The sequence below is a fragment of the Phodopus roborovskii genome, unplaced genomic scaffold (assembly GCF_943737965.1).
Source record: "Phodopus roborovskii unplaced genomic scaffold, PHOROB, whole genome shotgun sequence".
NCBI classification, from domain to species: domain Eukaryota; kingdom Metazoa; phylum Chordata; class Mammalia; order Rodentia; family Cricetidae; genus Phodopus; species Phodopus roborovskii.
In genome coordinates this window covers 6,048,728-6,064,245 of record NW_026125278.1, presented here as the reverse complement: position 1 = coordinate 6,064,245, position 15,518 = coordinate 6,048,728, and the positions used below count along the sequence as shown (strand labels likewise).

Sequence of the window (15,518 nt, the reverse complement as noted above, 5' to 3'; positions counted from 1 at the left end):
TGTCTAAGGCTTTTTCAGCATCTAATGAGATGATCATGTGGTTTTTCTTGTTCAGTTTGTTTATATGGTGGATCACGTTGATAGATTTTGATATGTTAAACCATCCCTGCAACCCAGGGATGAAGCCTACTTGGTCATGGTGGATGATTTCTCTGATGTATTCTTGGATTCGGTTTGCCAGTATTTTATTATTTTTGCAACAATGTTCATCCAGGTCTGTAGTTTTCTTTCTTAGTTGTGTCTTTGTGTGGCTTGGGTACCAAGGTGATTGTGACCTCATAAAAAGAGTTTGGTAATGAACCTTCTGTTTCTATTGTGTGGAACAATTTGAGGAGTATTGGTATTAGTTCTTCCTTAAATGTCCGGTAGAATTCTACACTAAAGCCATCTGGCCCTGGGCGTTTTTTGGTTGGAAGGCTTTCGGAGACTGCTTCTATTTCGTTAGGGGTTATAGGTCTATTTAAATTGCTTATCTGTTCTTGATTTAATTTTGGTGATACTTATCCAGAAATTTGTCCATTTCCTTTGAATTTTCAAATTTTGTGGCATACAGGTTTTCAAAGTATGACCAGAAAATTTTCTAGATTTCTTCTGTGTCCATTGTTATGTCCCCCTTTTCATTTCTGATTTTGTTAATTTGCATCATCTCTAAAATCTGTGTTATGTGAAATATAAGTCACATTCACCAATTCACCCATAAAGTAGTTTTAGCATTCAGATCCTGGCAGGGGAGTCTGGGTTAGGGTTAGGTCCTTATTGCAAGATTCTTACTGCCTCCCTTTTTAGATAAAACCAAGTTGGAAGTTAACTCGTTTTTAATGTTTTAATAGTTTATGTCACTAAAATCCAATTTAATCTTATATTTGGGGAATCTATATTTGTAGTTTTCAATTGTTTTCATTCAAGGCTTTTTTTCCCCCTTCTGGGAAAGGTGGTGCATCCCTGTACTCTTAGCACATGGGAGGTGGAGGGAAGAGCTTTATGAGTTCAGGACCAAACTGGTCTCCGAGGAACCATTTTAACAAAAAGGAATAGCTTTGTCTGATCTTCTCAAAACATAGTCCATAATACAAATAGTATTTCATGTTGCCTCTGTTCTGAAACCCTGGTATAAAATAGTTGCAATGTCAAAGTTAAAACAAAAGTTATTTTGTAATTAATTCACTTAAGTACATTCATTTAAACATTAGATTGTTAAGTAATTTCTCTACTACAGTATTTTAACCCAAACTGGTATTTTAAATGCACATAGAGATGATCAGTCAGCTTTTAGACTCTTCAGCACATATTTTGCTTTTGATAAAACAGAGGAGGTGGCATTTAAATGTCAGATTGTTCATGACTGTTAGGTTTAGGTTTGGAAATGTGCAGTGGCAGAAAGGATTTGCAGTCCTGCAGTCACTGTACCCACCCTAGTGATACATGCACTGTGTTCCTGTATACAGCCTTTGCATTTTATGTCTGAGTGCCAGTAGTCTAAAACACAATCCAGGTATGGTTTCCATAGCAACTCTATCTGACTGTGTTACTCATGGGAATATAAAAATCAATATTGTGTTAAAAAATGCTATGCGAAAGCAGTAATCAAGTAACAGCTGTTACAGAAAACACAATATAGTCTTTGACTTAAATAATTTGAAAAGGAGTGTTAACTTCACTATATATAATATAAATATTATTCCACTCTCAATGAACAGCAAGAGGATACTGCAGGAAATATAGGGCATGAACCTCACTAGACACTGATCAAAGAGTTCACTAATTTGATGAAGAGAAATAGACTTCCCCATGAAGGGTAATTGATGAATAGCACAAAGGTCATTCCCTTCTGAGTCATGATCACAGTCTGTATCCTGGTTTGGTGCCTGTGAAGACACAGAAGCCCAGGATATACTGGTAATTGGGCTTCAATTTCTAACAGCAATAGACTGCAGAGCCAGATAAGCAAAGGGCAAAGGCAGTCCAGACATGGCCAGAGATGAGGCACAGATTCAGGAGCCTCTCTGGAGTGCTGCAGGGAAGGAATTTAACTACCCCAGCATCAAGTCACTAAAAGGCACATGTAGAGAATGTTACATGCCAGTGACAGCCTTGAAAGACTCAGTGCCCAGTGTTTTTATTGCCAGCTCATCATCCACACACCATCTACTTACCACAGAGCAAAGTCCTGACCTCTCACAATGTAAGCACACATTCAGATAAACCATGTGAGCTATAGATCTGTACATGGTGAGCCACACTTGTTCAGGGAAAGTTTCACATAGTGTAAGGAACCGGCACATCACTCAAGGTTCAGATCTCTGACAGACATGGACCTTGGAAGCAGCCATCTGTAAGGCCAGTGTTCTCAGGCCTACTATGCTGTCTTTTCTGCATTCATCCTGCATCCTAAACAATAAACACATATATAAATACACCACTACGTGTTTGTCTAAGCTATCTTTGTTACTGCTCTTTTAGGAAATTAAAATGTCATTTTCTGCTTGGCTTTAGCTATAGTTAAATTGACCTAGAAGTATTCACATGTTTCTTTTTACTGGATCTCATGTGTTGAAGGCTGGCCTCAAGCTCACCGTGTAGGTAAACAAGATTTTGAAATTCTAATCCTCCTGAGTCTCTGCCTCCTGAGTGTTTGTGCCAGGAAGACCAGTTTTATACTGAGGCGCTAGGATGAGACCTAGGGCTTCGTGCATTGTAGACAAGAACTTGGCCAACTGAGCTGTGTCCCCAAGCCAATAAATGTCGTGTTCATGAAATACAAAAGCAGTTGTGCTATTTTCATAAAACCTGGGGCCATTTTTAACATTTTGTGCTGGTGATTTAGTAATCATATGGACACCTGCTTCCAGATGAGTCTTACTTGGCTTGTTGAGCAGATGATTCTACCACTGCTGGGAACACAGTGAATGTAGAACTCGGCACCCATCTGGATTTGTTATGTTTCCCTTAGAGACAGTTCTTATAAATGTATTTTAATGCCTCAGCTCTCTTTTCACTTATGGAATGCAGGCTGATGAGTGTTCCCCTGAGAACTAGTGTGAATGTTGACAATTTATAGAAGGCCTACTGAATGAAAATGTTTTATCTTTAGAAAATATAATTAATGTACAGCATTTTCTTTTGGCTAGGAAATTCCTTTACTGAAAATGTAATAGTTCTCTTAGAAAAATGGTTTCTTAAAATGTATTCCAGTATGCTGTGACCAGAAGTTAATAGAGTACCACTTGACATAATATTCAAACTCTTTTTGAATCAATTTGAACCTGGTGAGTTTATTCCAGTACATAAAAATTGTTACTAGTTATATACTATTTCCCCCATGCCAATAACTGAAGAATATTAACAAGAGTTTCCCTCCATCAGCCAGAAATCAGTTTTATAACTTCTGTAATTAAGCTCAGTGGAGACAAATTGTCTTATTTTATTGCTAAATGAGGGGAGTGGCAGGAAAGCGAGTTAGTGAATTTAAATCATGGATGCCATAACAATGTACATTGGTTTACTTTTTTGGATGTGGCTTCATTTTTGAGAAATAAATGCATACGTTTAAATTTGTAGAAAATAAGTTATCCGAAAATTGAAATGCATGAGCCTGTAACTGGTGCTGAAAGCAGTGTGATTTATCACTCTGCCCAGCTCAGACTGAGTTTCACATGTTATATAATGTAATATGATAAAGTCGTTTATGATATTAGCTGTATGCACAGTTCCTCTAAAACAATGCTAGAGTCATCCATTCTGTCAAACTTTCAACATAGACTAAGATATTTTAGAAACAGATTATAGACTTCCTATCTTAAGCTGCTTCCTTGATTAAAATTCTTTCAGCCAAGAATATTGAAATGGTATTCTAATAGAAAGACTGAAAAGATGGGAAATGCAACACTATAATAAGATAAAAGCCAAAACATTTTCATAAATGTTATGTAAACTTTCATACTGTCAAGTAAAATATATTCCCTCATATTCTAAGTGGGTAAATTGAGATTGAAAATGGTCTTCCATAGGTCACAGAGTATGCATTAATCAAGTGGAGGCTGGAAGTTGGAAGCTATTTCTGCTGAGGAGGTTTGATCAGGTGTGGTGGTAGGTGTCCTGTCATCCTTGAGCCTCGAGAGATTGAGGTCCCGCGTCCAACACACAGGGAAAACATGTTGGCTCTGCCTTTGAAGATGCTTTTCACTGTCTCCATGGCCAGCCAACTGCCATCACCTGAGTCACTAGAGTGGTTCCTGAATAAGCCCCATCCGCCACTCCTACAGAACCTTGAGATGGATGGCTGAGGCTGCAGTGAGTGGCTACACTCAGGCTCAGCATGCTTGAGGCTCAATCTCCAGAAATAAAAACAAACAAATAAACAAAAAGCAACAAAAAATGATTTCTTAAATCTATAAAAGCTTTCCATTGGTTTTCTCCATATTCTTCAGTGATAAACAATGTTGCTACGTGAGGAATGATGTCACATTTTTAGATCATTCTAATTGCACTCATTATTTATCATGTCTTTCTCAGAATAAAATTTCCATGAAGGCAGGTCTCTGTTTTACTTTGTTTCCTGTATGTCCCAAGCACATCACTGCCTAGCACATAGTAGATTTACATTAAGAGTGGATTCAAATTCATCCACTTATTAAGGTCAGTGTAGATGGTCAGGCCAGGTTTGTATGTTGGATACAGCCTATCAGTTGTGATCTCTGCACGAATGCTGTGGTTTCCATCTTTGCTGCCTCACCCTAAGGGCACTGAATAGGTCCTCTGTGCATTTCAACGTTGCAGACAATTCTGATGCTCATAATCTACGGTGAGCTTACTCTACAGATCCGTAGTTTACCTGAGCAGTGCATGACGAGGAAACGCATAATTAACATGGTCTCAAGGTTGGGAAGGAATCACAGGAAGGTAAATTAAGGAAAATAGAAGCAAGCCCTCAGGGAGGCATATGTCACATAGCAGATGCCTTTTCCAGGCCGGTTTCCAGTAACCTCATCCCAGCTTCGATAGACTGCTGGATTTAGACTTCTCCATTTCAGCATCTGCTTCTGTACAGCTACGTCAGCATTGTCTACCCTGTTGCACACTGTCAGAAAGGTCATAAATACTCTCCAGTGTTCCACGTACTAAAGTGTTTTTATTTGATGATAATGACAGAAGTCATTCTCCTTTTGATACAGTTTTTGAAGGAAAAGTTAGTCATTCTTCCTGTTCATAGAAACTATTGTTGAATCCAGGTTATTGTGCCACGATTAGCATGGACCATGGAAGATATGGGCTACCTGTAAACATCTTTAGAGAAGAGGATGTGATTTGGCAATGGGAGTATATCTACAATGGGGAAAGTTCCCAATTAAATATGGCTCAGTTTCTCAGACCACCACCACTGCCCATTTGAGAGCCACTGTTCTGAAACATGAATACACACACACATTTGCCCATGTCGACTAATCAGGACTACCACTCTGTTCGAGCTGCAGAATAAAGAACTACTTTGTTTGGATGCTTGCATTCTATTGTACATTGGCCGAATTCAGGAAATCATTTGTGTGCAGTGCATTGCTGTCTGCAATTGTGAGCATCATGGACAGCATCACTGGCACTTTACCTCTGTACACGTCATGCAAATTCCACTCTAAGCCCAGTCACAGCCACTTGAAATAAGTCATTCTTTGAATCTAAGCATGTTTAGATGCAGTGCTGGAAAATCTGATCCAGTGTAACCATGGGGAGAAAATGCCATTATTTTTATAACAAATATTATTTGTACCATGTGATGGGCTTCGAACAAACAAGTATCTTGCTCTCTACCCATGTGCACACCCTCGTACCTTTGTCTTTCTCGGTCTCCTTCCTAGCCTCAGGGTCAATTCTCTCATCTCATATACACTTACATATGTGTAGTTTATGTGCCATCTGCTGATGGACATGAGTGCTCAGCATATACGGATGCTCGGGGATCTCAGTGACACCTTGACTTGAGCTCTTCTGGTCAAATACCCAAGAGTGATAATGCTGGGCTGAACAGTGGTTTTTGTTTGTGGTGTGGAACCTCTTGATTGGTTCTATAGTGGCTGGCTAATTTACATTCCCACCCATGGCAAGTGAGGGTTCCCTCTGCTTGCCATCCTCATCAGCATCTGTTTTTTTCAGGACTGCCACCCTTTCCCTTTGTGTTTCCTGTGAGAAGTTGTTTCTTCCATGAACCCATTTTAAAACGTGGAGAGTAGATGTTCCTTATTTTGCAGCAGTGGTTTCTAGTAAGGAAGATGAAAGTTACAGAGAAGTTTTAACCTTTTTAGATACTGTTTTTAGTCTGCTAGTCATGGGAGCGTTAGAGCAATGAGCAGGGTGTGTGCTGAGATCCACATGTCTGTTTGGAACTGCAACTCTGCCTCCTCGCTGTGCATCTTCAGCAAGCCATTTGATTACCATACATCTCAGTTGCCTCTCCCATGCCTGGGAACTGGGCCTGCAGCACACCCAAGCCCCCCAAATCTGCATTTTAATATTTCATCTTCTGAGTTATTCCTGGCATTTCTGTGTTATTTCTCAATAGCAGAATTCTGCTTAAAAGGGTTCTCTAACAAATGTAATGGATCCCTATGCCGGAAAAGGCAGTGTGAGTGTTTATGGCCCTTTTCAGAGTCTTCCTTGGTAGACCTCCTCTCCGAATGCACTTACTGAGAGTTTTCACTTACTCCACTTAGATCACAAGTTTAAGTTGAGAGGTTTATGAGGTGCAGGGCTTCCCTCCTGAAGACAGATGAGCCTTCTGAAAGTGTTCAGTGTCTAGACACTGCTCTGTGTTCTTAAAGGGAGTTCACCACTGAAACAAGGCCCTCAGAGAACTCCAGGTCTTTACCTAAATGGATTTCATCCTTTAAGACTGTGGCATGCCATAAAGAGCATTTGGATGTCACTTCTGTCTTCTTTGTTGGTGTGATGATCTCTCACTTGTAAAGCCTGTATGAAATCAAAACAGACGCCAGCCATTTGGAATGTTCTTCACCACATGCTGTATCTGTGCAGGTCCGATTCCCATCCCACTTCAGTTCTGACCTCAAGGACCTTCTCCGGAACTTGCTCCAGGTGGATCTGACCAAGCGATTCGGAAACCTGAAGAACGGCGTGAGTGACATAAAAACCCACAAGTGGTTCGCCACGACGGACTGGATTGCTATTTACCAGAGAAAGGTGAGCCTCTGTTCTTAATCGGAAGCCTTTGAGGAGGTGGTCCTGGAGCTGTGATGCTTTCAACTTCAGCAGTTAAAATGGTTTTATCTTTTAAACAAGTCCTCTGCGGGATCTCTCTCCAAATGCCTTCTTTCCTTCTCCTCTGTAAAAGAGAAACTTCCCGAGTTTTCCCAGCCTGTGCTGACTCTTGACAATACTGTGGAAATTGGGTTCTAGACAATATTCTACAGGTTTGCATTTCAAAGCTGCTAAACGTCACATTAAAAGACGGCGTATAACCGAGTACAGTCCAGAATCTGGACATGACCAGACAGACACTGAGTCGGCCTCAGCCATGGGATGTTGTCAGTTTTACCCTGGCCTTGCTGTGGGCATTGCTAGGGTTGCCACTGTTCCTGTCTTCACGGGCAGACCTGGCCGCCGGCTCACACATTAAGCCCTCTTCACGTCGGCCTCTCAGCTCCCCACACAATCAATCCTTCAAAGTTACGTTATCGTCTCACTGTTCCGTTTGCCCTGAAGCATGTGCTTCCTTGGCATTTTATACACTTGCTCTCATTTTAGACTATTTCGTGAGAACAGGAACTTTATCTTCCTTGTTTTATATCGTGTCTCTGGCAAGAGCCACTGACCCATGTAGCCCGCGTGTGGCCAGATACAGCTGTCCCTTGTCCATTTGAAGACTTCATTGGGGGAGACTAAATTCTACTCAGGAATTGCTGACGTAGTTAGCATCCCTCCACGTAGCACTAGTGTGGCACACGATTAAATAGAGGGCAGCTCTAGCCGGCCGACGGTGTATTCAAAAGAGACTAGCTTTATTTCCCAGGTAGCCAGTTAGCAGCCACAGTAGCAGCGCTACTCTGTGCTAATAAATTGAGGAACGTAGGAGAAGATTTTGCTCTGTTAACTCCATCGCTCTTAAATGCTGAGTTAAAAATAGCTTGCACGAGATGTATATATTTAGCTCTCCCCTCCCCAGCCCCAGAAAACCCACAGCTTCTGATGTTTCTGACGTTTGCCGCAGTTCATGAGGAGCAACCACAGCACATTTCCTGAGGGGAGAGAATTTAATCCTCTGTTTCATATTGAAAGCAGTTTTCCTAATTCATTAACATTTCCAAAGATTATCAAAATGAAGCTATGGAAGAATTCTAAGATTCAACTAATAGAAAACGTAGCAAGGCTGAAATTGTGAGGGCAGTGTAGCGGCTGTGCCCCACAGGGTACCAGAGCTCAGAGCCAGTCCCAGGGAGCTCGGCTCTGGGCATCTGTAGCTCAGCACCTGTTATGTAGTCACAAATAAGGACCCTGGTGATGAAAGTAGACTCCCCAGCTCCTTAAACCTGCTCTGTGCCTCCTCTACACCGTTCTTTGCAGTTATTAAGCGGGCTCTCGCCAGTTTGAAGTTTGCCCATGAAAAGTGGGATTAATGTGTTTTGGGTTTGCGGGTTTGTTGTTGTTGTTACGGTTTCTCATTTGACTGAGATAGCTGCCTTAAGGTCCGCGCTCGCTCTAGCTCCTGGGTTTGAACCCAGATTCACCCGGTTCACATCTGAGCACGCTACTACTTTAAAATCTGCCTGCCTCCTCTTCCTGGGTTTTGTATGGTGTTTGTGTGTGTGTTTCTTTGTGTGTTTGTTTGTTTGTTTGTTTGAGATAGAGTCTCACTCTAACTCAAGGGTTTGGAACTATGCTCTGGACATGGCTTCCCCGTGCTGGGATTATAGGTATGAACCACAGTACAGGCTTTTTAAATCCCTTCTAACATTATTTTTTTTTTTCATCTTATTTGAGAATTTTATTTTCCCCCTTTTAATTTTTTTTTTTTTTTTTTTTACAAATCGATCTCAATTCTCTTTCCCTCCCAATCTCCCATGCTCCCCACCAACCCCCCATCCCATCCCCAGCACTCCCCAGGGAGGGTGAGGCCTTCCATGAGGGGTCATCAAAATCGGTCAAGTCATTTGGGGTAGGGCCTAGTGTCTCTAGGCTAAGGGAGTTTCCCTCCATGGGGAATGGGCTCTTTCCTAACATTATTATTAAAAGGAAGACACAGGGTGTTGAACAACAACACATTGTTTCATAAAACATTCGGATATTGCACATCACCTGTTTAATTTGTAACTTTGAATCTTTATGAGAAGGGGGGAAGGCTGATTCAACAGGAAGGAGAGAGGGAGGGTGGGAGGAGATAGGGGTGGTGGAGGGAGCTGAACTCTTCCTAGGAAGATGTGAGCCTGAGTCAGGCAACTGCCCAGGACAGCATGATCTTAAGCACATAGTCTCAACTATGTAAACATGAGCTTTATCACTCTTAAAAGCGCAGGTTAAGATAGAGAATACAACAGGAAGCTCAGTGTGTTGAGAAAGACTAGAAGAGTTAGTTCAGGCTCCTTTTATACTCTGGTAATTAGGTGTGTAGACAAATGTTGAGTCCTCCTCTCCCAGACATGACTTCTTTGACACTGGGTGTCTTCCCACTCTGTTCCTTGTCCCTCGTCACTGTGTCTCTTCTGTGGCCGTAGATCCCAGCTTCAGTCTTCTTTCACAAGTGCTGCTAGTACACATTGCAGTGGGCGACCCCACTGCCCCATCACGGAGCCATTGCAAGGGTCTGTTGATACCGTCTCCTTCCAGCTGTCAGAGCTAGAATTCCTTGTTTATTGTTGTACAGTAATTAGCCTGTTTCTGTGGTAGCATTGTTGAGGGACCTTGACTAGGCCCTTACTAGTCCTAAACTATTATACACTTGACTGTTTCTGAACAGAACACGCTTCCACGTTTATTCAGCCATTTACTGGCACTCAGCAATTGTTTAAGCTCCCCATATAACTGGAACTTTCTTATACAGAATTTATCTGTATTTCTTCCTTGTAAATGTCAGAAGAAGCCCTTCTTTACTTTCTCCAGCCAACTGCTTACCATTACTGTTCCTATCGTCTCTGCTATTGTGTTTATGGTTAGTCGTTGTTGTAATTGTATGTATTTCTGGGATGTGTTTGTGATTTGTTAGTATTTCAAAGAGTTCTGAAGTGTAAAGCAGCCATGGTGGTACATGTCCTTAACCCTAGCACCTGGGAGGCAGAGGCAGGCAGATCCCTGAGTTCAAGGCCAGCCTGGTTGACAGCCAGGGCTACATACAGAAAACGTGTTTTGAAAAACAAAACCAAAAAAAAAAAACAAATAGTAGTTTTGTGCTAATACTCAGTAAACACATGCTAATGTGTTCATGTTGCACGGGAGTTAGTACTCTTTCTAAAATCGTGGAACTGAATTGCTGCTGCCCGTCTAGACTTCATGTGTTTCAGAGAGAGCTTGACTCATCCCGTCATCCCGAATAGTAAACTGCTAAGTACCCAGAGCAGAGGTGGAGCATGCTGACAGGCCAGGGCACGGTGAAGCACTTTGATGGACAGCTGAGTCTCCCTTATCAGAGATGCAGGGGTGAGGAGTGGCGGCAATTACAAAGAATAATCAGCACCTTAACGTAGGCATTAGTTTCAATATCTTTTCAGTTGCACATTTAGCAGTGCAAAAATAAGACAGTAAATTTCAATAGCTCACAGCCTTTTGTTCCCTGGCTAGTGTTTATGAACAATGAAATAGCCAAATTCACACGCGCGCGCACACACACGCACATGTGCATGTGTATGTGCCTGTGCGTGTGTTGAAGAAGTGGACTGGACAACACATACTTCACAATAATCTCCAGAGATGGTCTGATTCTAAAGCACCATTTGCCTAGAAATGAAGTAATTGTCTGCTTGGCTCATTCTGTATACAATAAAATGCTGTCCCAAGCACAGCATGCCAGGGAGCTAACTGGGAAACAGAAGATATTACAATTTCCACTTACACTTATTTCTTACCTTGTTCTTTTCAAGTATCTTTATATTTTTCACGTATATATTTTATCTATAAGCAATGATGTGTTGATATAGTCACTCATGGGAATAATTTATGAGTAAATAGCTGTACATGTAGTAATGAGGTGCAGTGGAAATTGTTAACGAGGCAACTGCTGCACAAAGAAGAAAGATCCCTAGGCAGTTTGATGCCGGCTTCAGTCACTAGTGGCATGAATTTGGTTAGCTCCCTTTTGTAATATTTTAAGTGGTAATGGGGATGCTTTTCTTGCAGTCTGTTAAAGTGGAGGTGGAGGATGGAACAAGTGTGTGTGATTATAAATCCAATATCTGCTATGTAAATTGCAGCAATCATTTCAGCTTTTCAATTTATCCTCACACATATTTAGTACACCATAAGATTATATGGAAAGACATTTTATTTTCAGAGTCGAAATGAAATGTTGGAATTTGACAGTTCTGTGATTCTGTGAGGTCATTTCTACTTAGACTTTTGACATTCAGAGGCTTTAAGTACACTTGGGAATTAGAAAAGTTTAAATGTATAAAATGTATTGGCTAATCTTGGTAGAAAGGAATTTGAACAATAAAATAGTAAAGACTTTGGAAATAAATTGACAAAAAATAAAATAAAATGCTAAAGAGTGTTCTAAACATATACCCAGAATTTTGATGCTGGTCACTGATTAATTAACCTGGAAGCCTCATTAGTATTTTGTTGCAGTTCTCAAATGAAAATGTGAGATGCTAGCTAACTTCTAGTGCATTGCACGTCAAGGACTCATTTAAAGATGCAGAGTGAGTGCATGAGGCGGGCGGGGTTCATTGTCCTCGGTGCTTGCAAGTCTCTGAGGAGCTGTTCTCTTTCTGTTTCCTCTTGATGTCAATTGTAGGTTGAGGCCCCATTCATACCAAAGTTCAGAGGCTCTGGAGACACCAGCAACTTCGATGACTATGAAGAAGAAGAAATCCGTGTCTCTATAACAGAAAAATGTGGGAAAGAATTTTGTGAATTTTAGGGAGGGGAAAGATGGCCTCGAGCTCACACTAGTCTTTGCACGCTGTGGAGGTGGAAGGTGGAGCCGAGCCCTGCTCATTGAAGCAGTTACCAAGTTCCTTCATTCCAGCCACTGAGTGAGGTCCGTATTGCATCATCAGTGTGCACTGTGCAACCACCTGTGACCAAGGCACCGCTCCGCAAGCATCGTCCGTGCCATAACAGTGTGCACCACTTTCCTACTGTTGGGTTGTTCTCCTCCACCCCCCTGCATCCTTTCCATTAACTTTTCTGACCAGTACTCCACTTTATATTTTCTCGGTGTTTCGGGTGGCAGTGTTATGGCTGTGTGGTATTTAAAAGGAAAGCTACGTGTTGCTTTTTGTAGTTTTGAGCGATATTTTTGCTGACCAGTGGCTTGAAGATAAACTCTCTAACGGTTATTTTTATTTTGAGTAGCTCGGACTCAGTTTTGCCAAAACTCTTAGAATTTTTGAAGATAGAATGTCTTATCACCAAGGGAATATGCATAAGTAAAGATAATAACTTTTCAGGAGTCACTGATGTGGCAATAAATTCAGAGTGGCTAGCCTAGCAGTTTGGATTCCTGGACCAGACGCTTCATTTCCCTTTGCCTTTTAATATTCTTCTCTCTGTGAGAAATTAAGTGACCAGACAGATGCTTCAGTCAAGAGACCTGGGGACGGACGCGGCACCTTGCCCGGCCATCTCTCGAGTACCAACATCTCTGTGGGTTAGAAGAGTGTTCAGAGGTTTCTAAGCCTTCACTCTTCCATGAGGGTTTTAGCCAGTATTTTAGGAGAGCATGACTGCTAAAGTCACACATTGTGAAATTTCTCAGATAGTCTCATGGGCGGTTTCTTAAGGGAAACGAGAAAACTAAAGGGAACATGGATTTGGATAAATACTAAGCCAGTGAAAGCCTTGATCCCTACTTACAGCATAGAGGTACTGCCCTTTCAGGGAAGTTGTCTGTTTGCTTCAGTTCATAACAGGTAAGAAGAAAAGAAGTTGCTGTTGCTTACTGTTGTGACGTATTAAAATGAGGACACTGTGGAAACTTCGACTTTTATCCCCTGCCTAGGCAGTGGGGGAGGAGGCACAGCTTAAGAGACTGCCACGTTTGTATTTTAATTTTGAGGCGTGATATCTTTAGATACATTAGAATTTCTAACCTCTTTTTTTTTTTTCTGTGTAGACAGAGTATTTGATCATGCAGATACAGTTTTGATATTTGTGTTTCCTTAGTTTTTTTTATACTTTGCCAATTGACTTCACAATGTTGCCGTCATGAGGAAATTTCAAGCACTCTTGCACACCTAGTTCAGTGTTCCCTTGTGAATAAATGGGTTAACTTTTTTTTTTTTTTTTTTTTACTATTTTTTCTTTGCTTTTAATTTTCCCATCTCATTTTCTCTCTGTATCAGTGGCCTACCTTAAATTATCAACTCACTCAAATGGTTTAAAATGTTCCATTTTGTGAGCAAGCATATAAGGTTGTTTTAAGTCAAACAAGCCCTAATGTGTATATATATACATACATACATATATATATATATATATATAAAAATAAACCTCAATCTGCTTCCTTACTGGTGCAGGTAGGTCATTGACACCAGTCCTGTTCATATGCACCCGCCCTCACTAAACCCTTGAAGACATTGAGAAGTCCTACCTGAGACCTTCTCTCCACCTATCTGCATGTCTTTTGGTTGTCAAGTGTTTTTGCATGGTAATGTCCCACAAAGACAAATAATGATTTCAGTTGGTCCACCTGTATTTAAAATGTGCAAGAAAAATTGAAATATTCTGCTGTAGCAAGTCTTATGTAACAAAGATATGTCATTGTGTTAATAACTTAAAAGCATCATTTGTATAAAATATTTAGTTTTTTTTTTGTGTTTCATTTAAACCCAAGAACATGCTAATCATTGTGTTTTATGTATGCTACAAATTCTCTGGTAGCATTGTTGTATATTATTGTAAAATTATTTCAATAAATCATGGGGATGACAATTTGATTATTATACTTTAGTTTTCAAAATTGAACAGATTTCTATGAATCCTAAAAATATTTTTTTCTATGAAATCATTAGTACCCAGCTAGAGTCTGCCCAGGTAGATGGCCCCTAGACATACATTGGTTTCTGCGGCTTCTCGGCCATCCATTTCACTGTCTGTTTGAAGTACGTGAGCAAGCTGTCAGATGTGTCTAAGGGGTCGGTCTGTTTCTGACTAATCAAGTACACTAAATCAGAATATATTTAACATACCAAAAGTTCCCATTTTTAGCCACAGTGTAGCCAAAAGGATTTCCTTTAAAACTTGAAATAAGTCAGTGGCAAAAACCAGTATTTTACTCGAATTATATTACACAAAACAGAAGAAATGTTTTTGCCCAGAAAATGGAAGGAAGGAAGGAAGGAAGGAAGGAAGGAAGGAAGGAAGGAAGGAAGGAAGGAAGGAAGGGAAAATAGCATTGTTCAGGAAGGAGCCTGGATTGATGGTGAAACTTACTGCAGTGATGTAGTTGCAAACAGCAGGAGAGCTGGACAGGCACGTTTTGGGTTCCCTTTCGATTCCCCGTGTGAGCCCAAGGTCCCCTCTATCTGATACGCTTAAGGGACACCATACTCTGAAGTAGGTTTCTGTACAGTGATACACTTCTGTGCATCCTTCCTCTTACCTCTTAAAATGCCTGAAAATCCTTTGACTATCATAAGACCCTTGTCTGTCCCATTCCATACTCCCTCACTGATGCTAAATATACACTTGATATCAAACTGTCAACCTACCTAAAAGATACCATGGCTCATGGGTATTGCGGTCTTGTTCTTGGTATGTTCCCGTACTGATTGCCCCTTGGTCTGAAAAAAAAAAAAAAAAAAGTGCTCATTGTAAGCCCAAAACTAGACGATTATCCTTTCCCACCGACTGGCTTTTCTTTCCTTCTGCTTGTTGTAAGAATCCAATGAAATAATGTATGTAAAAGCACCTTGTAAACTGTAAGCTTTCGGTGTAAGATGTAAGGTGTGTTGTTATTTCATTAATTCTCTGTTTAGAGCCAGATTTCCTATGCACTACTATAGCTAGGAAATGCTGAAAATGTGTTTTTTAATCCATCAATAACCGCAAAATTAAAGTATCTTTAAAAGGTAAAAACTGTTGAGTTTTGAATTTCACCCTAAGTCCTTCGTCTTGGACTTTTTTTCTGCTGATGGTTAGGATTTCTGACTTCCGGGTAGTTGAAGTGATGTTTAGGGCTGAGAGCTGAGCAATGAAAGGATGACTATCAATGATTCTATTCAAATGAGACCTTGACTGCAACACTGCTGGGTGTAACCCAGGTTTGTTAAGAAGTGTTCCTACTTCCTCATTTTGCTCCAGATCTCTCCTAACAATGAAAATGCATGCTGCTAGACCCTCATGCTCACGTGCAGTGA

At 40.8% G+C, this 15,518-nt stretch overlaps 1 protein-coding gene across 3 annotated transcripts in view; it reads left to right on the top strand.

The window, feature by feature from the left end:
* Prkacb (protein kinase cAMP-activated catalytic subunit beta) overlaps positions 1 to 15,237 on the top strand; it is an 89,780-nt gene extending 74,543 nt beyond the window's left edge. For all 3 annotated transcript variants that reach the window (XM_051195023.1, XM_051195013.1, XM_051195031.1), the window contains exons 9-10: positions 7,024 to 7,188; positions 11,951 to 15,237. In XM_051195023.1, the coding sequence (XP_051050980.1) occupies positions 7,024 to 7,188; positions 11,951 to 12,076 (291 nt within the window). In that variant the 3' untranslated portion in view covers positions 12,077 to 15,237. The remainder of the gene's footprint in view (positions 1 to 7,023; positions 7,189 to 11,950) is intronic.
* Positions 15,238 to 15,518: the final 281 nt, after the last annotated feature.